The sequence below is a fragment of the Pseudoliparis swirei genome, chromosome 4 (assembly GCF_029220125.1).
Source record: "Pseudoliparis swirei isolate HS2019 ecotype Mariana Trench chromosome 4, NWPU_hadal_v1, whole genome shotgun sequence".
Taxonomy (NCBI): domain Eukaryota; kingdom Metazoa; phylum Chordata; class Actinopteri; order Perciformes; family Liparidae; genus Pseudoliparis; species Pseudoliparis swirei.
Window position 1 is genome coordinate 18,635,192 of NC_079391.1, and position 25,019 is coordinate 18,660,210.

A 25,019-nucleotide genomic window follows, 5' to 3' on the forward strand; every position below is an offset into this window, starting at 1 on the left:
AGCCCCTTGCAATGTTTTGTTGTTGGTTCAGTCTCTTTCACAGGATTTGTTGACAGTAAGGAAGATATAGAATAACACCAGACTTATCTTTTAATGTGTGTGTTTACATTTATCAGTCTGCATTTTAAAAGCTTGTGTTATCAAAGTTGTTGTAAATGCCTTTTGTACATCTGATATTGGTTTTCCTACAGTGTTCGCATTGCAACTTGTTTTTAATATTAATAGTCATGATCAGGGATGATTTTACTCAGCTAGGCTATTCATAGAGGCATTTACGTGTTGTCTACGAGTGGCCTAGGCACACAAAAAATACAGCATCCTTTGTTCCTTCCTCTTCCCCTGTGGTCCTAAAGTGAAGAAGAACCCCTTTTATAAGTATCACAGAAGGAGGGAACAAAGAAAAGAAGGACTGATTCAAAATAGGAATTAACCAATTGACGACATGGCTGATTGAAAGCAATAACATTCAGAAAGGGACTCAGACTGATGCGGATTGTTCTGGCTAAATCAGCGGTGAGTTAAATTGGAGCCAAATATAGCGCCGAGAAGGATTTCCATAAGGAGACTGTGATTAGAGTGTCCACATGGAATACCATATACACGTCGCTCTGCAATACATTTGATTTATTTATTTTTTCCAATTTGTCCTTGAAGGTGACCCAGGGCAGGACTTACTGCTCTGTGTTGTGTATTATTAAAAATCCTGATTGCTAATAATTGTAAATGACTGCTGACGTGGGTTTGTCTATTTCATTTATGGGACCGAGTGAGGACAAAGCTTTGCGTTGCCAGTGACCCGAAGCCTTATGTTAGCTTACTGACTCAACACTTCAGATGGAGATGGAGGCTTCAACCCCCCCAGCAGGTCACCTACGCTGACAACTGACATGAGAGCAAGAGTTTATGTTCACTAATATGAATTTGTTTCCGAAAACATCAGTTATTTTGTTCCCCCCACTTCTTACAGGGTGTAAATAGGAATAATAGAGTGTATCTATACTGACCATTCTACTTTAAAAATGATAGGGTCTCATAATAAAAGCCAACTGTACATTTTTGATCGGCTCATATGTTTGTTTTGTTGCACAGACAGACAGATACTTCATTAGTACACAGTACACATTTTAATCAGGGAAATGTTTTCCAGATACAATAAAGGACACATCTTCAGAGTAAATAAGACGCTGCATCATATTCCCAAAGTATCACGAGAAACTGAATTGAAATGTTACAAACAGAAATCAGGGGTTAAACACAATACAGAACCCATATCTGAACAGTAGTGAATTTTCCATCCCTCGACCTTTATACAACAGTGATGAGTAGACATGTAAGTTGTTACACACAGGAAAGAGGAGAAGAAGTGAAATACAGACGTATTTAAAGAAAAAGTCTGACATTATTCCACATTTCTTATTATCAACCAATATCATTAAAAGGACCACAATTAAAGCGTCTTTTTCTCTTTCTTGCTTCTTTATTTGGTCTGTGGCACTCGAACACGAGACCATTCAAACCAGAGGGGCCACAATCACACACTTTTATAAACTACAGTTCCTGTGTTCTTTGTAGTGAAGGCACATGTCACATACATGCAACAATGTGTTTCTAATAGTGCTGGGGAATAATACAAAATAAATGTCTCTGCTCACACAAACAATACTTGTTGTTGGGATGAACTCATTGCTGGTTTTGGGATTTGTTGACAGTAAGAAACATGTAGACTATCACCAGCCTCATCTTTCAGGGGATGTAAGGAAAAGAGGTTCCTGTTTATTCTTAAATATCAGGAGAAGCCGATAACATTTTACAGGAGGACACAAATGTTTTGGAAGAGCTTGTCTCAGGCCGTTGAATACAACCTCCATGGCAACGCCGCCTCTCCCTCTCCATGCCTAATTATTGCTTTGAATTTATGCCATTTCATTGCAAAATTCATTGCAACAATCTATTGAGAACTCACCAAATAAAAGCCCCCCTGGTATGAGACCGATTGAACACAGACAATGGAGAGAGGAGTGAATGAAGCTCATTGAGCATATCGAACACACATTTAAATTAGATCAGTCAAACTGTTGTCTTTGTATCTTCACCTTGTGGTTCTACACGGGGAGCTGGAGGAGGACACAGCTGTGGATATAATAACAGACCACACAATCGAACGACTTAGGTATAGATAGAAGATTGTTTTGTGTGTGTGTGGGGGGGGGGGGGGGGCCTTGGTGGGGAGGAGAGCTTTCAGATGCATTTGTTCATGCAGAGCATCAGCTCCATGCGCAGTGCGATGCGTGTGTGCCATCCAAGGGGGAGGATGCGGATGTAGCGCGCCACGATGGGCGGCCGCAGCAGGTTCTGCACGGACGAGGCACGGTCAGAATTACCGTAAAACACCTGAGAAAAAAAGAGAGAGAGAGAAAGAAAGAGAGATTCATTTAGAAAGACACTGATAGACTAAATATAGTGCATGTTACATTAAAGTTACTACAATTACTACTACTAATGTGAATAACGGTTTTAATGAAGGGCTGCAACATCGATTGAACAATTACTATAACCCTTTGGAAAATAGTGAAGAAATCACATGTTTAAATTGCTAGTTTTGTCAGAGCAACAGGCCAAAAACAAAATAGTTTTTATTCTCAATGTAGTGAATAAAAGAAAAGCAGTATATTCCCACTTTTGAGAAGCTGGAACCAGCAAATGGTTGTCCTTTTTGCTTGAGTAATTACAAATATTTTTTCAGATTGTTGTTCTTAAATTAAAAAAAGTAAAAAATTAAAATAAGCCATAATTAACTAAATGGAAACGATGATAATGTTCAACTGACCCTGTTGTTGCCAGTCTGGTCTTTGTAAAAGATCCAGCCGAGTGTTTTGTCCGTGCGGTACTGAACGCTGTACTTGGTGATCCACTCCTCAGCGTCACAGCGGCCCTGGGTGAGGATCCCCGAGACCACCATCACCTCCCTCAGGTCAATCTGCAACCACTGAGCGCTGTCCTGGAATTTAGACAGCCAGGCACAGCTGGAGGACAAACACTGGAAGTAATGCAGCAGTTGTGGTTCAGTTTGACTTGCTGAAGCCTCTTAAAGCAGGTAACACACAAACGGATGTAAAGGTGCTTAGCCAGAGCTGGTTTCTCCAAGCAGACATTTTGACTTGGCATAGTAGAGAAAGCACAGTTACTGGTTACATTAACTCCGGCTCACAGACAATGTGTTAGAATGCCAAACTTCTATCACATTGTCCTGACTTACTGCGGCAGCTGAATGGGATCAACGCATTTACTATTTTTTAAATACACTGGGTTAAAGTTTCTTTAGATGCATTTATTTTCTTAAAAAGTAACTTAACAACAGGCAAAATAAACAATTGTGTTTTGCTGCCTTCTCTGGTTGAAAAGTACTCTCTTGCACCTGTAACCACACCCAAGTGATGTCATGGAGTCTTGAAGTAAACCTGTACGTGGCTCCAGGCAGCTGAGAAGCTAACCAGAAGAACCACCTGTTTTCCGAGGGTTGGGAAGATAGCTAATATGTGCTAACGTGTTGTTATCATGTTGCCATGGAAAATATTCACATATTCTACAGCCTCGCGGTGAGCGGTCATACAGCGGTGTCGGTAATTAAAGTCGGGTGCATAATGTCAAATTAGCCATTTGTGTGTTTTTCCCCACTAACTGGGAATCAGTATGTTTATTGCTCGCTGACAACGCAGAGCGATCACGTGACTCCAAGGTCCTGATACTGTTGGCTCACCGTTCTCGGATATCTTTCACAGAGGTTAACAAAACATTCAGTTGATTTTTTAGGAAAAGCAAAAATCTAATTCGTCCAGTTCTAAAAACTGTGGATGTATTATTTTTGATAAATATTCATCTACATATTAATGTTATCAATAGGACCTTTATTTTAGAGGGCGAAACAGAAAGCCTTCAACCCTTACACCACTTAGCATAACAGCTCCTCAGAGCCAGTAGTTTAATTTAGCACATCTATTCTTGCACTTCCGATCCTATTTATATCTTAATGTTTTAAGTGAGAGCATATTGGCATGCATTACATCTTACATAATGACAGATAGGTCTCATCTCTCTCTTTGACTGCATTTTTTCTAACACGTTCCTCACAGATGGCAAGTGACCGACATTTGTGTATTAGGGTGAGAACAGTCGACCATCTCTGCCAAAAGCATTTTGTGAGTTGAAATTCTAACAAATATAACTTTTGGAAATCTCTGCATTGGAGACTCAAAAAAAATGCAGCTCTGTAACTATGCAATTTTTGTTTACGATTTCAAAATAGTAACATCTTTTGTGGCGTGTACCCACCCGAAGCCCTGAGTGTTGAGCCGGGCCTTGCTCGGGAGCCACGAGGAGAACCAGCCGGTGTACTGTTCCTGGTTGGAGCAGGTGATCTGGTCTGGACTCACTGACCCGGCCTCGAAGCCCAGAGGCTTGTGGTACGGACACTCTGCAGGAGGATCAGAGACCAAGTTATAAAACAGATGTCTTAATTTAAGCTCTTTTGTATCTCAGTTGATAACATTGTTTTAAAGGCCCCGTGGCCACATGGTTTTCAAGGTCAAGGAGAACACAAACATGTCTGCCAACAGCTAAGCAGCAAAACACAAAGATGTGACCAGCAACACTATACCTCGCTAGCTGCTTATTTCTCCATCTCTCCAGCCTCACCCCTGCACACTTCCATCCTCACACCATCCCGCTTCCAGAGCCCCCGCCGTCAGCAGACCCGGTGTGACCCATATCCCGTCCTAAAAGCCTGCAATTTAATTCTCCACAGTGAGAGAGATCAGCGATGTCCATTAGGGCGGCAGGCGGACAGATGGCCATGTTCTACCCTCGACAGCTTTAGCTCCCATGTTTTGATCTGTCAATCTGCCGTATGACTTCCACTAAAAACACACGAGAGACAGTCCTTTGTTGACTTAGTAAATACACTTTAGAAATTCATGAATGGAGGAGATGAGGGAGCTGCACATGAGTGAGTTTTTGTTCTCCCTGAAGTTTCAGAAATGATATTAGCTGTGTGATACATGGAGGACGACTGCGCTTTTGTTTACTACTGGCTTAAGCCTATCTGGCACAGGGTCACATCCTATCTAATCCCCAGTATTACAACACATACAAGCAGCAGCAGCAGCATCGCCTGTGTGAGTCAGGAGATACGTGTAAACATAACAGTGATGCGGGTGACTCCATGGTCGGGCACTAATGTATTTCAAGAATGATATAAAATATATTCAGATGCCTGAATTATTGGGGAAAAAAAGGGGTGACACCCGATGGATTGATGGGACATCAAGTTGGAGGCTGCACAGAGTCTCAGTCATCACTTATCATCCCCAGGTCCAGGTCCATGGTAATTGTTGCTTTCTGTGATTGTGCGATCGGCAGAGTCTATTATGAGCACCGTAATCTGAGCATTATAATCTGAGATAATGAATATCTGATGAACTTCTTCCTCCTCTCCGTCACCGGTTGCCATGTGATTAGTGGCTCAGTTGACAGATATTGACTGAGCGGAAACCCGTCCCACTGCACATCAGCACTGGCTTTTTCTTCACTTCAAGCCTGACATGATTCAAGTCGGATCTTTATAGCTCAGGCCTTAGGACGATGCCAGCGGGGCTTTCTGTTTGTGTTGGGTTTTGTTGCTTGGCGGGAGATCCCCAAAACAAGTTTGCAGATTTCAGAGAGAGATTAGGTGGAAAGTTAAACCCCAGGACCAATTCTGAAAGTGATTTTAAAAATGTATATATCCATCTGCTGATGAATATGACGTGAACAGCTAGTAATGGATCATTTCGTCAACTGATGTTTCTAAACTCAAGAATGAATTTTTAAAAAACAATCTGCCAAATATTGTGTGTATTTTGATTAGGGCTGCAACAACGAATCGATAAAATCGATAAAAATCGATTATTAAAATAGTTGGCAACGAATTTCATTATCGATTCGTTGTGTCGCGCGATTATTACGGCGCTCAATAAGTCACGGAGTATAAACAAAGTTGAGTTGAGCGCAGAGCGGCGCAGGAGAAACAAGAGCGGAGCGGAGGGAGAGAGAGGAGAGAGCATAATGCTGCGTTGTTAGAGCCAATCAGCGCTGAGCTGCTCCTCTGTTGATGAATCTAATTGGCTGCTGCTGCTCACGTGGCGCTGGATGCGGAAGTCATTCACGTAGTCGGAGACATTCACGGAGCTGTGTGCGCCTACGGGTGACGTTATAAACCCAGACACCAGGGCGCTACATGTCACGACGTGTGTGGCATTTCCACAAGAGTACAACGTAGAAAACGTGGTTATTTATTCCGTGGCGGATAGCGGAAAATATTTTTCCACGGACAAGGCAACGGAGATAAGCCACGACGCCACTCGCTGTGAGCGCTGCGCTGCGCGTGCAGACAACATTTAACGGAGCGGAGCAGCGCGTGCGCTCTGATCGCTCTTTTAATGAAGTATCGATACTAAAAATATGCTAAATCACATCGTTTTTAACGTACGAGTACTTTGTTAGTATCGCTACACCGTGCAGCGTGACAGCAGCAGATGTAGCGGACTAACATTCAAGCTAACCTAACTTCCCAAACGCTGTCGACATCTGAATGCTGATTGGCCGAGACGCGACACGTCCCATCAAAGATGTTTTATTGCGAAGAGCACCACTTCACATTTTTTCCGCGTCTCACTGCAATCTCAACGGCAGCGGGCCAGGTGAACAAAATAATAAATCGGAACGCGTCTCTGATATTGTTCAGGGTGCCGGTCCACATGGGGACCACTGCTCAGGAGAGTAAAGCTGTCAGTCTGTTTGTGACGGTTCATCCACATGCTGACCAGTGAACAGGTTCATCACCATGGTGACCAGTGGATCTCCAGGACCTTTCCATGACTTTAAACCAAATTTCCATGATTAAACATTTTGTGAAAACTCTGTCTATACGTGACAAAGTGAGAAGATGTAGTATTTAAAATAACAATGAGAATTCCAAAGCATACCGTATATATACCGTGTAAATTAACATTTGAATAAAACAAATTTGCATTACTTTTCCAAATATTTTGGGATTTTATTTTGTTCAATTACTTTTCTAGGCCTGCGAAGAGCCATTTAAAAATTCCATGACCTTTCCAGGTTTTCCATGACCGTACGGACCCTGTTTTGAATAAAGGGTTGAAAATTTAAGTTTTTTTGTTTTTTTATCCGATTAATCGATAAAATAATCAACCGATTAATCGATTATCAAAATAATCGTTAGTTGCAGCCCTAATTTTGATGCAGACCACATTTTCTATTATTGATATTGTACATCTAGCAGCCTGGGCGGAGGCGTTTTTATTGCCTTTCATGGCTTCATCATCTTCTCTGATGGTGTCCAGTGGAGCATATCCACCCTGTGGTGTCAAATCTGGAGTCTAATGCACTCATGTATGTACTCATGTGCATATGGAGAGTCCCTTTCTCTCCGTCTATCACACACATTACATCTCTCCATTTATGAATTTGTGGAGCTGTACTATGTTTTATATTGCGTTAAATTTACTTTCTTTAGATTTAATAACCCAAACTAAAATATTTTTCAGATTCGCTGAAGATCAAATAAAATCGTCAGTTCCTGACCTACTGTAGTGTACACTAGCTCTCCAACAGGTATGGTTCTTGTCCTCGTCCACACTGTCGGTTTCATTCGACAAGTTCATTATCTGAATCTAAAACTGACATCACAATTAATTCCTTGATGCAAGTACGATTATCAGTTTAATGATTCAATTTGATCATCTAGTGAACAAAAATCCCTGAGAAAGTAGATCAATGAGCGGCCTCATTAGAAATGAGAAAATCTGTGGCCGTTGTGTATGGAGAAAACTAAATGAACAGGTGTATTTTTAAGAAAGTTACAGGCTACTGGCACAAAAAGAAACCGGATTTGATGCTCCTTACCTGGCATGCAGTCCACCATGGAAGAGCCGGCCCCAATGGAGGAAGACTGCGTCTGGGATTCATCTCCTTCACAATCACATTTGCAGGACCTGCTAGTCCATGTCTCGGACACTGCCGCCTTATACAAACACAGAAAAACAACATCTACTAGATGCAATCCAAAGTCTTTCTTATCAGGAAACCCCAAACATATTATATGTATATAACACCACTATCTTAATATACAGCTGGTTTGCAATTAATAATGTCAAAAGAGTAATTTCCAGTGATTTCTTAAAAATAAAAAACAATTGAACCAATGTAAACTGGAGAGAGGTTGCTAAACTTCCAGCTGAGATGTCTCTGGTGTGGCTGATCTAAAGTATTACCAAATTACACTTTTTTTGCATATTTTAACGCTCTCCAAGTGCTCAATCATCTCTGACAATAATCTAAGCGTTCTTCGTACCTCTTGAGCGTGAACGCTGATGAGCACTGTTCAGGCAGATGGACAGAAAGAAGAAAAAAATACTGTTAGGACACAGTAGTCACACACTCTAGCAAACAAAATCTGTGCATTGGTCTGTCAATTTAACCGTACTAAGAACAAGCAAATAAACACAACACAGACACAGAGAATCAATTAAAGTGTCGTTGAGGAAAACCTCCACAATAATCAACATGATTATTCAGGAAATCTGATATATTTAAGTCTTAGTTTGGAAGTAGTTTTTCCTTTGACGTCTGAGTTTCAGAGGATTTTTTTCATCATATTGTCCAGTTTTAGGTGATTTAACTCCCTCAAAGCTTTCTGATGTTGCAATTCTAAATCACACAGATTATGGGCCCACACCCCCACAGCAGCACCAGGCATAAAAGAGTGAAGTCGTACCGTTAGCTCCCAGAAGCAGGGCTAGCAAGAAATGATGCACGTAGAGAGCCATCTTCCAACCTGCTCCGAACCAGAGGACACCGACTGTAGACTGAGCAGCCGAGCCAGCAGTGATAGAGAGGCTGGATTACAATAATCCACGGGACACTAATGGCTTTACCTAATGCCATCCTTATCTGACAAAGCCCCTCCTACAGCTGTTCATCCACAACCATAAAAACGACCACCATACATTCTGGAAATCACTGGACAGCCACAGCGGTCAAGTCAAAAATCCTGCAGCAAAAAACAAAAGCTAGTGATGTCAATTTGACAGATTTGGGTTGTGCGTGTATATGTGTGTGTGCGTGTGTGTGTGTATGTATGTGTGTACGTGTGTGTGTAGGTGTGTGTGTGTGTACGTGTGTGTGTGTGCGTGCGTGTGTGTGTGCGTGTGCATGTGTGTGCTAGAGGGTGGTGATGGCTTATGCTGGGCCTTGTGATCCATATGATTGACCAGAAGGTCGAGTTGTATGTCCTTGTATGTTTGCTGCACTTTGCATTTGCGTTACCATGTTAATTATAGTACAAAAGAAAGAAGTACAATCATTTTAGATTACTAAGTGTTTAATTTATTTTTTAAATAATGATACAATTAAGGAGAACAACATTTCAAAGAAGAGCCCAACTAATAAGGCGGCTGATATTAGCTATCCTATTATTAAATGTTGGCCGATACTGTGTGTATTAACAAGAAATGTTGTCAAAAGATACAGAATGTTTGGAATCATTTAGAAAAACTGAGTTTGTTTTTCAACTGTAAGTCCCACTCAGAACATATTTTGGTCACAAATATGTCATTGCCAAATAAAAACAATTCCAAAATGCTTTTATTTTATTTGTTTCTGTAAAAGAAAAATCAGCTGGTACATTATTAGAAATTTAATTATTCGATATTCAAATGAAAATGAGACAAGATAGAAAATAAATCCAAAAGTTTTCAAAAGAATAAAATCTGAAACCATTTCAACATCTCTTCTTAACTAAATCTACAAACACACAGCTGAAGGTTTCCAATTATACTGTACAAAATAATATATTTGTTTATTTCTCTGCTGATAAGAATTGTGATAAGTAATAAGGGAAGAAAAGCCTCAATGTGGAAGTTTTTTTCCACCAGAATACCAAAAAAATGTATTTACAAGATGCAATCACAATTAGGATTGTACATATTCTATCATCTAAAGAATAAAATCACACACAGCATTAAAAGGTAATAAACAATATTATGTCATGTACAAAAAGGTCAAAATGATCAATACTTTCCTATCAACTCACACTGAGGGTTTCCACAGCTGCTGGGTGAAAGTAATTAAGCCTAATTAAGCAAAGCTGTCTCCAATTTGTGTTCATTAAAACACCATTTTCACTCCTCACATCTCTGACCACGCTCTCATTCCTGCTGGTTTGGTTGTTTTAAAAGCTGCGGTAAATCTCATCAGTTGATTTCCTCCTTGAAAGTGTAAAGTCTGAGAAGGCAAAATGAAGGCTTCTGTCCAAACAACGCGCAGAACTCCTCCACTAACTAGGAAAAGGAACCGAGGCCATGCGGCTGTCCTCTACAGAGCTCATAAAGAGGTACGAACTGCAGTACGAACTTGCACGGACGTGTGGCGTTTAAAACTTAACACAACATTCTCATGTTTCATGGGATGATTTTAAATAGAACAGAAGATAAAAAAATACAAAATGTATTCCTTTCAAGAGGACTGTGCGAGCTGCAGTAATTCAGATCATTTGAGAAAAGAGACCAGTGCAACCCCCCTGAGACTTTCATCTCTTCTGCAGGTCAGTCCGGCCGGGATGAGGACTACAGACTTCCTGGCCAGTCCGCTCAATTTTCCCAAACCAGTCCTGCTCAGACTGGTGAGCTTGGAGGCTTCACGGCTTTCCAAAACCAACCGACTGAAAGTGATCACTCTGCAGGAGATCAGTGCTGCTGTCACACTTGTCCAACGGAGGATTCGTACAAGAGCTGCTGCATGAAGAGTTGGACAAATGACAATATTTTATTAACTTTTATCATTAAAGAATTTTATTTTTTAATCTTGTTGCCTTCTATGCGAGTAATGTACACTGATGCAGAGTAAATGGAATTAAGTACTTCGTGACCTTCAGGTTAGATCCAGTGGGCTATAAATGTCTGCGCTGCATTCAAAATAAACTGCAAAAATTTCTCCCATTTGCTCTTAATTAGTTCAAAAACCCAACTAAAGTCTTGCTGGTTATTTGACTAAACGCAAGGAGATTTCTGGCAGAATGCCCTGTAGGCAAACTTCTCAAGTGCCTTAATCTTGCATTCCTTCTAATGACCATCAGGGGGCGACTCCTGGTTGTATGGAGTCTGAGAATGTTTACTTGATGTCTTACCTCCAGTAAATATGAGTTTGTTCTCAACCGCTAGTTGAAAATCTTGAATACAGAATGATGATTTCGTAAATTAGTATTATCCCAATTGCAGTAAAATGAACCACAAAGCAGTTTTGTTCAAAATGAAAAAATTATTGGAAATATCTTAAACCATATGTTGTTGCTCGTGTGAGGCTTCCCATTGGATATTGGCCCGACAAAGCATTTAAATAGTGGTAGCAGAAGCCATTGCTGTGTATAATACATTTAAAATGGAGCTAATTGAAGACTGGGGAACCAGAGCGTTTTAGTGCTATTTACCAGCAAATTGTTTATTGTCTGGCCAACGAATGGCTGCCATCCTGTTTGAAAAGCAACCCAGTGGATGACTAGCCTGGCTAGCTAACGTTAATGATTGTTAAAGAATAGAATATACACTTTTATTTATCCCCAAGGGGAAATTAGTTCTCTGCATTTAACCCATCCTTATTATTATGAGCAGGCGGCGCGGTGAAGCGGAAGCAACTGGGGGTTCAGTGCCTGCTCAAGGACACTGACTTGGTAACTAATGGGGAGGGGATCGAAACCCCACAACCCACCTGTTGCAGGAGGACTCTCTTACCCCCACTGGCGCTAGCCGCCTTTAGGCTTAACAATTATGCTGCTGCCATGCCACACTTTTTTTTTTTTTGCAACAACAAGACATCCGAAGATGTTCTGACTCACCAATATGACCAGATTTCAATATTCTTTCATTATTTTGTATTCCAAGTGCTAAATAGTCTTTAAAGTGGTCCCTGGGTGGGCTCTGGGTCCTAACCAACCCACCAACCTACCCACAACGCCCAACGTAACTACGCTACTTGTCTAGAGAGTTGGAGTTAGAGTTTTGGTTTGAATGTTTTTTTGATACTTTGAATGTAATATTTTTACTTTTTTTTTAAAGGTACATTATTTTTCTTTTTAACATTATGAAAGAATTCAATTTGGAAGAAAATACTAGCTTAAGGGCAGCTCTTTGTCAGAGTTTTTTAGGGGTGTTTTGAGAGAGAGAGTGTCCTTTGATGTGGAGTTGAGGCGTTACAATTACAACTCAAAATATACATGCAAGGTGTCCACAAACGGTAGTCCACAAACCAAGGGCTGTGGTCACAGTGACTACTTCTACTTTTATACACAGTAACGCATAAGAAAGCCCTTATCGCTTACTATTCAAACGTCAGTCGCTCACATCCGTCCTAACTTGCTGTCCAGTGGTTTGTCGCACTCAAACTTCACCTAAAATGTCTGCTTCTCAGTGTAAAATGTAATTTCATGATGGGGCAACTTTACTGACCTCACCCACACTTTGAAACCTCGCGTCCATTGCGGCTCTCAACATGGTGATGGATGGCTTGCAGCTAACAGTGTAAACAATTACAGTGTAAGCAACAGTGCTGACACATGACAGGTGTTTTACCTGAGGGGAACGGGTTTACTTACATTACTTCACTATTTTTACATAGAACGTATTTGCTGATGCACTGAATAGAAGCATGGGGCACAGAAAAGATGTGTGAAACGTGTCATGGTGGGGAATTACTTGATGGCGGGCTGTTTTCAGGAGGAACAGCTGACTGGCTCTCAGTCCTGTGATGTGCTTTAAATCCACCTGATGCCTCCGCCTCCTCTGTGCGCCCTCCTCCCTGCAGCTGCCGCAGCAGCAGCTCTCCTTCTGTAAGCTTCCTTTGAGCCCAAACCGCCTCTCACTCGGCATTTTGGAGGAACATGTAGCGAACGTGGCGCTCGCAGCACTGATGCAAGTGGAATATTGCGCGTCCCATTCATGATTTCCGTATCGCGCGCATACAACCTGCAGGTAGGAAGAAAAAACAAACTTGTTTAACTTGCGCCAGATGCGTAAAATGTGCACGTTGGATTATGATGCTGTGTAACAAATGTAGAAGCCATGCGCATTGAGCAATATTTCCCTTTTTTCATTTGCCCTCATTGCTGCGTTATTGCGTCTTTCATGGTGATTTTTTTATTATCTCGAAGCTATAATATGGCAACACACACACATACCGCCCCCCCCACACACACACACACACAAACACAGGTCAACGTGCCACTTTGTGCATCTCTCCAGTGAACCCTGCTGCTGTTTCGTGAGACTGGATGATGGTGTTTAGAAAACTTCTAATAAACTGAAGAACTGAGTTCTCCTAATCAGACAACCAGTGACTGATCATGACATGTTACTTTCTTAGGTCTCATGGCAGCCGTCACGTGCCACCAACTGATGTGACCCCCAGGACCTCCTTGTTGTACATCATGGGCTGTGGCACTTCTGTTGCTACAGAGCCACAAGGGAAACGAGTGGAAGATGCCTGGGCAGGTACAGCTGTCCTCTCAGGACGGACCCACGTGTTCCTTCCCTGTCAGTGGGAACATTTGAAATGTATGTGTGTTGCCTTGGAAAAGGAGGTGAAAATCCCCACTGGCATCACATTAGAGCAGACATGTTGGTACATCGGGCCTGTGGGCTGACCAGCTGAGCACACATATTACCTGTGGATACTAATTGGAGTGCAAGCTTATCAAAAACTAAGCTGAGGCTTTTGGGATGAATGATGAAACTCATGTGTTTGTGTCCTGACAGACTTCAAGTGGCTTTTATTTTTAGATTTTACAAATCAAATGTATGGACTACATGTCATTTAGCTGATGCGTTTAGCCAAAGTGACCTACAATAAGTGCATTCAACTGAGTACAAACTCAGAACAACAAGGTTACAAAAGCTAGAGACAAACTCCAAAAGACCATAAGTATACCCTCAAGGTGCCACTGAAGCGCTAATCTGTTTTTATTCAAGATATAGTTGGAAAAGATGTGTTTTTAGTTGCAGTCTGACATGAATCCTCAGTCCAGATTGAAAATTAGGGCTGAAAATAAATAGTTGATGAATCAAATGTCAGAAAACCGTTTTGACAGTTGGTTTATCATTTCAGTAAAAAATATTCGAGCCAAAAGAAAAACAATTTCCAAAACAATTCTCTGTTTGCAGCTCCTCAAATATACAGATTTTATAATAGATGATGAAATAATCTTTCGTCGCATTGTTTTCTTTGCGCTTTTTTCCCCTCTAGGAAGCATTATGTAAGATGATTTCGTCCGTGCTCTTCAGTGTGTTATTAGCAGTCGTCATGGTAGTAGTGTTACGGTTCAGTTCTACACATCTCAATGTCACATTATGCAGAATGAATCTGATGGAAATTAATTTTTGCGGTAGTACAATTTCCTCCGACTTGTTGCACACACACACACCCACCCACCAGATGTTTGACATATGGTTCTTTTCTTTCTTCACAGTCTGCCGTCGCTCTTTAATGAGTGTTTCTCCAGAAAGCTCTTTTAATTTGCTCAGCTTTTCCAGTCCCACTGTTGCTCATGACCTCCCCTGTGTCTTGTTATCGCTCTCACTTGTGTGTGTGTGCGCGTGTGTGTGTTTTGTGCATGATTATATCCAATTACCAGTTTATTTTGCTGAATTATATTTTTCTTCTTCTAACAGATGCCACAGTTAGTCCCTCCCCAGCTCTGAGTAAGACCCTGCTGATCTCTAAAGATGTGTATGTGTGTGTATGTGTGTGTGTGTGTGTGTGTGTGTGTGTCTTTGTTTATGTGTGTGTGTGTGTGTGTGTGTCTTTGTTTATGTGTGTGTGTGTGTGTGTGTGTGTGTGTGTGTGTGTGTGTGTGTGTGTGTGTGTGTGTGTGTGTGTGTGTGTGTGTGTGTGTGTGTGTGTGTGTGTGTGTGTGTGTGTGTGTGTGTGTGTGTGTGTGTGTGTGTGTGTGTGTGTGTGTGTGTGTGTGTGTGTGTGTGTGTGTGTAATTTACATTTACCTCATGATGTTTGTCACTTTGGACTGTAATTCAATAGAATACTAAGTAAGACATGTCATAGTCATGTCCTGTGTGTTTCCCCTCTCAATGAAATGTAACTGTTGGTGTTTTTTGCCACAGCTATGAAGGCAGCTGTTTTGATCCAGCGGTGGTACCGGCGCTACATGGCCCGTCTGGAGATGAGGCGCAGGTACACCTGGAACATCTTTCAGTCCATTGAATATGCTGGGGAACAGGACCAGCTCCAGGTAACTCTCACTCTCTCCTGCTGTAAAGACTCAAGGACAAGTGTAAAGCTCATTTACAGAAGTACCAGAAAGCTTGAACATGTTTTTCTTGCATGTGTTCTTTTCTTCTTCCTTCAGCTCTCCAGCTTCTTCAGTTTCATGCTCGACAACTTCACTCAGCTGAATGTAAACGGACCAGGTCAGGAGCCAAAACACAGAATATTTTGATAATATATTATTTATTGTATTAAAATCTCTATCTTCCTCCTTGTTATTTGGTCAAATTGGAGATCAAATTATTACATTTTCGAGTAAAATAAAATGTACTAACAGGGCTGCTATGGATATAAAGGCAGGACAACTTTATTATATTGCACTGTGCATTGAGCTGCCATGTTTCTCAGACATACTGAAGCTCACGTGTGAGTTTGTGTTCAAGCCATTTTGTCTTTTTATTTTTTTTAAATGTGTAGCTGTAGTGTAAAGAAAGTGTATGTTCATTTAATGTTGTTGTGCTATTATGTATAAATGTAATGATCAAAGAAGGAAGGTCACACTAATGTTTACAGTAAATTCAAATAGTGAGAGATGACATTTGAACATTGCAGTATTAGTTTGCCTCTGTATTTTGGTCTACATTAGAGAACCCATTGCGTACATCCTGTTGCTTAGCAACATCTGTGACTGTGGAGACCCATGTGTCAGTGTGTTGCACTGACACAGCTGTGGCTGAAGTATGTATCGACCATCTCGTCCAGCTTAAAGGCCCAGCACTCCGTTGACACATGCATCCGGAGGTCGTCCCACATGTGTTTGTGAGCGCGTGCACACATGGCAGAGTGGAGGACATTTAAAGACATAAAGGGGGGAATAGACAAATGAGAAATGGGCCTGGAGATAGATGCCTGCTCATGTCTCGTTTGTGTGCCTACATTAGAGGTATATTAGCATATTGGAGTGGTCTTTTAATGCAGCAGAGAGTTCACACAGACCTGGATGTGCTGTTGTGTCATGCCGTTTACTACAGGGAACTCCAAATTAAAACCTAGTATATCAATTCAAGCCATCAATTAATTATTATCTTAACCTATAACAATTCATGGCTGCACGGTGGTGTAGTGGCTAGCACTGTCGCCTCACAGCAAGAGGGCCGTGGGCTCAATTCCCGGTCTGGTTGGTCCTTCTGTGTGGAGTTTGCATGTCCTCCCCGTGGCAGCGTGGGTTCCCTCCGGGTTCTCCGGCTTCCTCCCACAGTCCAAAGATATGCAGTCAGGTCAATTGATCTCTAAATTGCCCGTAGGTGTGAATGTGAGTGTGAATGGTTGTCTGTCTCTATGTGTGCCCTGAGATGGACTGGCGGCCTGTCCAGGGTGTCCCCTGCCTTCGCCCTATGTCAGCTGGGATCGGCTCCAGCGCCCCCGTGACCCTAATGAGGATGAAGCGGTATTGATGATGGATGGATGGATAACAATTCATAAAAATTTATTTGTAAATCTTTTTTGGTACAATTAGTCTAAATCTGCAGAGTGATTGATTGATTGATTGATTGATATATTTATTTGTCGTTTGCCAGAGTACAGGTACAAAGGGTGGATGAAAGATTACAGCATAACATGAGGGAAGAAACAACTGGGTGATCTAAGCCATCCATTGACAGAAGTTATCAAATTAATGTTGTGGAGTAAAAAGGAAAGATTTCCCTCTGAATTGTTGATGAACAGTTTTGAGAGGTTGACATGTTGTTTTATGGCAACATTGGATGGAATACTAATCTGTTTGAGAGTGAGCTCAGTACCGCACGTTCACAGCTGCTCCCTGTGTCCTCCAGACTTGATCTCCCAGCTGCTGGACCCGGTGGTGGACCCCTGGTTAGACAGAGAGACCTGTTACAAACTGATCCCCGTTCCAGAGTCGTACACGGGACCCCGGCTCTCGTTCCCTCTCTCCGTCTCCGATACCAACCTTCTCCTCAGTGCATTTAAGGAGCAACAGGTACAGTAATGAGGCTCTTTCTCACCCTCCTGCTTTGCAGTCTCGACGTTCTGGCTTTTTTAGGGACTTGCATTTCTTCCGTGCAGACTCTGCATGCCAGATATGTTCTGCAGCTGCTGTACGAGACCAAAAAGCTCCTCAAACAGATGCCCAACATCATCCACCTGTCGACATCCAACACCAATGAGATAACTATATGTGGTGGGTGACGGTGATTCCAGTTTCATGTTAATGCAAGATATCAAGTTATTTGTCAACCAATGTCCGTCTTGCCGTTTCCATTCTGTGATGCCGATGCGTGTGCACCTGTACCCAGTAGGCCACTAAACACATGAATAACCTGCCAACCAGCTAAACGATTGCTGATGTCGGTAAATGTGTTATGAATACGATTGACTGTATCTTGATGGCAGACTTCCAATAATGGAGTTCTTGTTTATTTGCACACTGATCAGGCACTTGACTCCTCAGCTGCCTCCTCCTGCAGATTCACATCTCATTAAACTCAAGAATACTTGTGACCAAAACAGAAATCACACACCGGTGTTTTTTTTTATTCCATTGAGGAATATTTCAGACTCTGTAAATCAGCGATCAGTTAAGCAATATTCCGATTTCTGCACAACTGTGATTTTCCTTTTTGGTCCAGGTGATCTGCACGGGCGGCTTGATGACTTACTTCTCATATTTTATAAGGTACTGTAAAGCTATATTTATTTTACTGTACAATCCATTTCCTTATGATTACTTACTACCTATTTTTCAGGGAAATGTGTTTCATGCAGATGCATCTGATTTTCTATCGATACAGATGATTTAAACAAGCCAACGTGATTTTAACTTTGCGATTTCACGACTCGCTGCCCTTCAGAATGGCCTTCCCTCTGCGGAGACACCATATGTGTTCAATGGGGACTTTGTGGACCGTGGGAAAAAGTCCATAGAAGTGGTCAGCCTCCTCTTCGCCTACCTGCTACTTTACCCCGACTACATGCACCTGAACCGAGGAAACCATGAAGACCACATAATGAACCTCAGGTAGGACAAACAGTTGAATTTTGAAGAAAATGGGTATCTGTTTAGGTTTGCTACAGAAACAAGGGAAGTAAAAGTAGGATATCTGTTTCAGATATGGGTTTACAAAGGAAGTCATGCAGAAATACAAGGTAAAGTCCAGCTTTATTCTTCCTTTTATGATGTACAGAACTCAGTTCACACTGCAGGTTTTAGCATTGGATTAATAAAACATCCCACAGTTGTTTGATTGACTCCTTTGTCTGTGTGTGTGTGTGTGTCTGACTGACTGACTGACTGACTGCGCAGACTCATGGCAGTGAGATCCTCCAGCTGATTCAGGACGTTTTCAGCCTTCTGCCCGTCGCGACGGTCATCGACGGAAAGATCCTGATCGTTCACGGTGGGATATCAGACCAGACCGACCTGGACTTCCTCAGCTCCATAGACAGGCAAAAGGTCAGCGAAAACAAGAAGCCCTCTTTACTCTTTTAACTGCAAACATCAGTCTTGGCCACTAGAGGTCAAAAGAACATTTTAGAAAGATGGCGATGACGTCACAGCCACCACACTTCTAACATGATGGTCAATAGGAGGCTTTGTTCATCCAGCAGACAGGGTTCATGCTGAATACTTGAGTGTTTTTTTTAGATTAGATTTGATGAGATATTCCTTTATTAGTCCCACTGTGGGGAACTTGCAGGATCACAGCAACAGGTGAACATCCAGGTACTTCTAAGATTGTCAAATCTTAGAAGTACCTGGATGTTCACCTGGACAACAAAATGGACTGGGCTGACCACGCACTCTATAAAAAGGGACAGAGCAGACTCTTCCTGCTGAGGAGACTGAGGTCCTTTGGAGTGCAGGGAGCACTCCTGAAGACCTTCTTTGACTCTGTGGTGGCATCAGCCATCTTTGATGGAGTGGTCTTCTGGGGCAGCAGCATGGCAGCGGCTGACAGGAAGAGGCTGAACAAGCTGCTAAAGAAGGCCAGCAGCGTGCTGGGTGTCCTGTGGATACTGTGGAGGTGGTGGGGGACGGGAGGATGATGGCAAAGCTCTCGTCCCTGATGAACCACGCCTCCCACCCCATGCAGGACACGAGAGTAGCTCTGCTCAGCTCCTTCAGCTCCTTCAGCCACCGGCTGATTCCTCCCCGCTGTCTGAGGGAGAGGAACCACAAGTCCTTCCTTCCTGCTGCTGTCAGGCTGCACAACAAACTGCAGTAGATCATCGCTGGAGATATTGGCACACTCAGCACTTTAACCTGCTGAAAATTCACTTTGTTCACTGCCTTGTGTATGTATTTTGTTTACTCTGTATATTTAGTATTTTAGTAATTAGCATTGTGTTTTGTGTTTTTATTTTTATCTTGTATCAATGCTCTAATGTGCTGTGATCCTGCAATTTCCCCACTGTGGGACTAATAAAGAAATATATATATACTCTAATCTAATTCTGGAAAATGAAGCCAATCACTTGCAACAAAATGTACAATAATTTTATATTTCCGTTGGAAGATTAGTGTATGTATTACGATCTGAACAACATATACCTTTGTCCTCACTTTATTTCTGTCATCCCTCCTGTGCTCATCCAGGTGAAATCTGCCATGAGGTTTCCCAAACGCAGTTTGGAGCACCTGGACATTGGTCATTCCTGCAGGTTGGCGGCTGGCTCTCATCCCAGCAGCCACAGCAAGAACCAAAGAACGCCCAACCAGAGGTCCGAAAGCAGCCCACAGCCACTTGGGGTGGTTTTTTTAATGTGTAAAATAAGACTTCTTGCTTCAAGTAACAGAGGCTCTCTTCTATCCCTTTGTATTTCTGTAGGAGGCAATGCGGGCACAGTCGACAAGACAGTGCAGCCTCCTCTTCTTCTTCTTCCTCCTCCTCCTCCTCCTCATTGTCTTCGTCCTCTTCGTTCTGCTCTCCTCGAACATCATCGTGCCTCTCGCCTCGCCCTTGCCCGTCTTCTCCCAGCATGCCTTACACTATCAATGTCCTCCAAGTGCCTTACCTGGACTCTTTATCCTCCGTTCCGCCTCCTGCACCTCCACAACATGACCGGGAATGGAAACAGGTCAGAGTGGATCTGGCACCCCATAGTGTTGTGTCCCTCGTCCAGCACTTTTATCTGCTTTCCTTTCTCCTGCAGGTGGTGGATATATTGTGGAGTGACCCTAAAATCCAAGACGGCTGCAGTCCGAACACATCCAGGGGAGGAGGCTGCTACTTCGGGCCGGACGTCACCCGCAGACTGTTGCTTCAGCACGGACTCCAGCTGCTCATCAGATCCCACGAGTGCAAACAGGAAGGATACGAGCTCTGTCACGGGGGACAGGTAGACGGGAGGGATGCAAGACGCCAATTCAGATTGTTTAAATCAACATTTGAGTCCGGAGGAATGTTTAGAGCATGTTTGTCCCACAGGTGATCACCATTTTCTCAGCGTCAAACTATTATGAGGAGGGAAGCAACCGGGGTGCCTACATCAAGGTGGGCCGGGAACTGGTTCCCCGCTTCTACCAGTACCAAGTCAGCCGCACAACGCGGAAACTCACCCTGACACAGAGGTACAACAGGTCTCAGCCGTGTTTCTGCTTACCAGCTGGTCCCAGCCTCCTCCAATGTGGGGATGTTTCAAATCGTCATAAATTGAATATCTCTGGGTTTTGGACCGCTGAGCAGTCCAAACGAGCATTTTGAATTCAAGCATTTACGTAAATAAAGTTCCGTCTTGTGTGTGTGCTTTCGCGATGCGTCTTCAGCGTGCGAGCTGCTGAAGGTACCGCCCTCAAGGCCCTGAAGGAGAAGCTCTTCACCCATCGCTCTGAGCTGCTGTCGGGCCTCCAGCAGTACGACCAGAACAACACTGGTGTGCTCTTCTCACTCCGTTTGCCTTGCTTATATCAACTAGGTTGACATCTATAGATGTTGTAAGTTTATCTGTTTTCTTTACAGGTTGTGTGTCAGTCAGTGAATGGGCTCAGGTGTTTGAGTCTGTACTGAGACTGAATCTGCCCTGGAGGACCCTTCGCCCGCACTTAGCCCGTCTGGCACCAGATGGCAGTGTAGATTATCAGTCCTGCTTTGAGGATATGGAGCCAGGCATTCCTCTGACTCAGGTAATAGAGGTGAGGGGTCATCCACATTAGAGCAACCAAGTGCATTTACTTAAATACTCTAATTGCAGAGTAATTTAAGATCCTCATATTTACCTTTTGGTGATTTTATTTAGTTGGATACATACTGTTATATCCAGACCGTCCACAGTGTTGAGATACTTCTTACGTCTTTAACCCAGTTCTGAATTCTTAATGCTGTACTTTCACTTGTAAAGGAGAATCTTTCCCTGTTGTCCCTGGTACTCATAATCATAATTGTATGTCCTAGTACTTGTTCTACCACTGCTGCTCAGCTAGCGGTTGTCTCCAGTTCTCTTTTCTTCTTTTCTCATTCTAGGTGACTCAAAAGTTGGCTGACACTCTGTTTAGATACAGGACACACATTGAGATAATATTCAATTTTATAGACAAAGACCATTCAGGTAAAAAAGTGTCACTAATTCATCATGTATTTCTTCCAGTTCAACACATAGGTGTACTGAATGTGTGTTGTCATATTCAGGTCTGATCTCCATCGAGGAGTTTCGCCACACCTGGCGTCTCTTCAGCGCCCACCTGGGGGTCGATATCGACGACAGAGCCATCGACGACCTGGCCCGAAGTATCGACTTCAACAAGGACGGCAGCATAGACTTCACAGAGTTCCTGAAGGCCTTCAGAGTGGTGCACAAACTGGACAACAAGGAGCAGCAACTCAACGGGAAGACAGCCGGAGGGAAGAGATCGTGAAGGGAAGAATCTGAACACACTGAACACAAGTGTGGAATTCCTGAATGATTAGCATCTTTTCCAGGAAAGCATGGAAAAGATTAAATGATTTAGTATTACGTTAGCAGCAGTGCCGTGGTTTAAAAGTATTGGTGCATTTTCACGGAAGGTGGTGCCTATTTCACTCTCGCGGTGGATCTAGGGACGGCAATGTCAATCTGTAGGTTTGCTTCCATCCACTACTTTGGCTTTAAAAATGAAACTACTGGATGGACTGCCATGAGACAAGCCTTAAGATGCTGTTATCCAGAGGAAGTATCCTTAAGACTTTGTTGAGCCTCTCATCTTATATCTAGCACCAACAGCTGGCCAATGATTTAAAATGTCTTGGCATTAGTTTTGGTAAAGTCATTCATGTTCCCAGATGACGACTCCGAATGACTTTGGTTATTCACTGTTTTTTCCATCTTGTGCCACCGGCAAGCTAAGATATGTGAGCTTGTTGTGGGAAATAGCTTGATGGATTGTCCTCAAATTTTGGCAGCAACAATATAGTGTACAATAGTTACAGCAGAAGTACCAGAGATCATTAAGCCACTCAAACTCTTCCAAATTGTTCACGGAGAATTATTATTCCGTTTTAGTATAGATTATTATTTCTTAATTTATTCTATACTTATATTATGTTAATTGCTATAAAGGTATAATCTTTATTTTATTTTTGTATTCTATAATTTATTTTTCTTATTTTTCTTTTTTAATAATCTAATTGCATTTTTAATTATTGTGGTTTATTTGATCTTTTAATTATTTATTTTATTCAATATTTCTTTAATAAAAAATATTCTATATTCATATTCCATTTTGTTATTTAGTTTTGATATTATTCCATTTTTAATTTAGAATTAGCTTTAATCTTTTAATGTTTTTCTATATAACTTTTCAGCAGTGTCCTACTGCCTGTATATGATTAAAAGCACTTGCTATCTGGAATGGGATCTGATCATTTAATAAACACTGTGTACTCAGGCTAAATATGACCTTTGTTTTTGAACAGTCCTCCCAAAGCAGGCTTCTGCAGACCAGTGTTATCAGATGAGAAGTACATTTTTATGAGACAGTGCCTTGATGGTTAGTCCAATGTGCTAAAGTGCTGGTAATATGCTGCATTGGTTCCCAACCCAATTCCAGCCTGATGATCTGCATTCCCCCACAGCTCCAGAGATCACTCTGAAGGGTCAGAAGTAAGGTATATTGTAGCAAAGAGGAAAAGATAACCAATTAATCTGTGTTTTGGTCTTGTCTTGTTTGAGTCAAACTGAAGCAATACAACTGAAGTCATTTTATTTGGACCACAGCATTGTATCTTCTTCGCACAAAATGTAATGGGTTTTATGTGAGTATTTAGCATTCAGGTTAATACCACTCGATGCAACACATACCCAGGAATTGCTTGATTAATTTGTTTCCCGATTTATCATGGGCAATGAAGCAATTATTAGTATAATATGTATAAGTATATATTTTCTCAAAAATAATCACAACAAAGTCCTAGTACATCATATAATCATAGTATAATATAATAATAATAACTTTATTTATATAGCACCTTTAAAAACAAAGTTTACAACGTGCTCTACAGATAATCAAGACAGAGACACCGAAAAAAAGACAAACTAAATTAGGTGAAAAAAGAACTGCACTAACGGACGACATCACTTAAAAGCTGTTCTCTAAAAATGGGTTTTAAGAGGTGATTTAAATGAAGTTACTGATTCTGCGAGCCCTATCCCCTCCGGTAGGTCGTTCAAAAGTCGAGGGGCTCCAACGGCAAAAGCACGGTCAACCTTTGATTTAAGCCTCGACCTTGTAGCGGCCAGAAGGGCCCCATCGGAGGATCTAAGGCTGCGTGCTGTCTCATAAGGTCATATACAGGACTGTCTCAGAAAATTAGAATATTGTGATAAAGTTCTTTATTTTCTGTAATGCAATTAAAAAAAACAAAAATGTCATGCATTCTCATTTCATTACAAATGAAACATTAATTGCCTTTTATTTATTTTTTAATATTGCTGATGACAACACAGCTTAAACTCTAAATCTATCTCATAAAATTTTAAATTTTAATATTTCCTAAAAAAAAGATGTCAAGGCTCAGGAAACCCTTTGCAGGTGTTTCGAGTTAATTAGACAATTCAAGATTTGTTTAATACCCCTACTAGTATTTTTTTCATGATATTCAATATTTGAGATAGGATATGAGTTTTTTCTTAGCTGTAAGCTGTGCATAGCACAATAAATAAATAAAATAAAAAGGCTTGCAATATTTCAATAATGATAAAGAATCCAGAATACACGCTTTTTGTTTTTATTAAAAACTCAAGAAGAAATCTAGAACTTCATCACAATTACTTCAAAAACCTGTGGACAGTGGTCTTACAAAGATATTTAGTCTGGAGTATATTTGAACAATCTCTCAATTTTAAGACTTGTTGAATATATTCTTTTTTATATATTTCATTTTCACAATATTTTCACAATGCAAGAGAACATGCAGAGCATACTACATTAAACACATCAAACAGAAAATTACACAGCAAGATAGGAAAAGAAAAGAATTTAAATACACAAGTACAAAATTAAAAGTAAACAGATAATTCTCCCACCCAAAGAGAACAAAATAATAAAAATAAAAGGTTGGTGCATAGGATGATGACACAGCAGAGATACCGCAATGACAGAGCATAATTCAGAGCTCCAAATATTTACAGTACTATGGTACCGTTAGCGTTGTATCCATGTATTCAAAATATGGCTGCCAGATATTCAAAAATAACTTGTATCTC

At 41.6% G+C, this 25,019-nt stretch overlaps 2 protein-coding genes across 5 annotated transcripts; one reads left to right on the plus strand and one right to left on the minus strand.

Annotated features, from left to right (window-relative positions):
• Positions 1 to 1,105: 1,105 nt before the first annotated feature.
• On the minus strand, positions 1,106 to 8,912 carry rs1a (retinoschisin 1a). Its single transcript, XM_056413675.1, has 6 exons — positions 8,834 to 8,912; positions 8,411 to 8,436; positions 7,963 to 8,080; positions 4,330 to 4,471; positions 2,828 to 3,023; positions 1,106 to 2,391 (listed from the first exon to the last, which is right to left on the minus strand). Exons 1-6 carry the CDS (start codon positions 8,883 to 8,885, stop codon positions 2,239 to 2,241), a joined length of 687 nt encoding a protein of 228 aa, XP_056269650.1. The 5' UTR covers positions 8,886 to 8,912; the 3' UTR covers positions 1,106 to 2,238.
• Positions 8,913 to 12,982: 4,070 nt separating this feature from the next.
• ppef1 (protein phosphatase, EF-hand calcium binding domain 1) lies at positions 12,983 to 23,176 on the plus strand. Of its 4 annotated transcripts, XM_056412846.1 has the most exons (19): positions 12,983 to 13,079; positions 13,471 to 13,598; positions 14,775 to 14,804; positions 15,224 to 15,351; positions 15,469 to 15,529; positions 17,159 to 17,322; positions 17,409 to 17,523; positions 17,972 to 18,018; positions 18,194 to 18,360; positions 18,452 to 18,488; positions 18,646 to 18,795; positions 19,939 to 20,063; positions 20,171 to 20,420; positions 20,496 to 20,681; positions 20,771 to 20,913; positions 21,109 to 21,215; positions 21,302 to 21,465; positions 21,803 to 21,887; positions 21,968 to 23,176. In XM_056412846.1, the coding sequence occupies exons 2-19, from the start codon at positions 13,535 to 13,537 to the stop codon at positions 22,192 to 22,194; spliced, it is 2,250 nt and encodes a 749-aa protein (XP_056268821.1). In that variant the 5' UTR covers positions 12,983 to 13,079; positions 13,471 to 13,534; the 3' UTR covers positions 22,195 to 23,176. The 4 variants fall into 4 exon arrangements, with proteins under 4 accessions (XP_056268821.1, XP_056268819.1, XP_056268822.1 ...); XM_056412844.1 differs by having other exon boundaries at positions 20,171 to 20,681; XM_056412845.1 differs by having other exon boundaries at positions 12,992 to 13,079; positions 13,483 to 13,598; positions 20,171 to 20,681.
• Positions 23,177 to 25,019: the final 1,843 nt, after the last annotated feature.

What these genes read in the sequence shown, in the direction of transcription:
- rs1a (XM_056413675.1), bottom strand. Translation starts at nt 8,885, where the DNA reads ATGGCTCTCTACGTGCATCATTTCTTGCTAGCCCTGCTTCTGGGAGCT. An exon ending in CCTGCTTCTGGGAGCTAACG is followed by an intron (nt 8,437 to 8,833) that starts GTACGACTTCAC and finishes CTGCCTGAACAG; the next exon opens with TGCTCATCAGCGTTCACGCT. An exon ending in TCAGCGTTCACGCTCAAGAG is followed by an intron (nt 8,081 to 8,410) that starts GTACGAAGAACG and finishes TGTTTGTATAAG; the next exon opens with GCGGCAGTGTCCGAGACATG.
- ppef1 (XM_056412844.1), top strand. Translation starts at nt 13,535, where the DNA reads ATGGGCTGTGGCACTTCTGTTGCTACAGAGCCACAAGGGAAACGAGTG. An exon ending in GCTCCATAGACAGGCAAAAG is followed by an intron (nt 18,796 to 19,938) that starts GTCAGCGAAAAC and finishes GTGCTCATCCAG; the next exon opens with GTGAAATCTGCCATGAGGTT. An exon ending in CAGGCATTCCTCTGACTCAG is followed by an intron (nt 21,466 to 21,802) that starts GTAATAGAGGTG and finishes TTCTCATTCTAG; the next exon opens with GTGACTCAAAAGTTGGCTGA.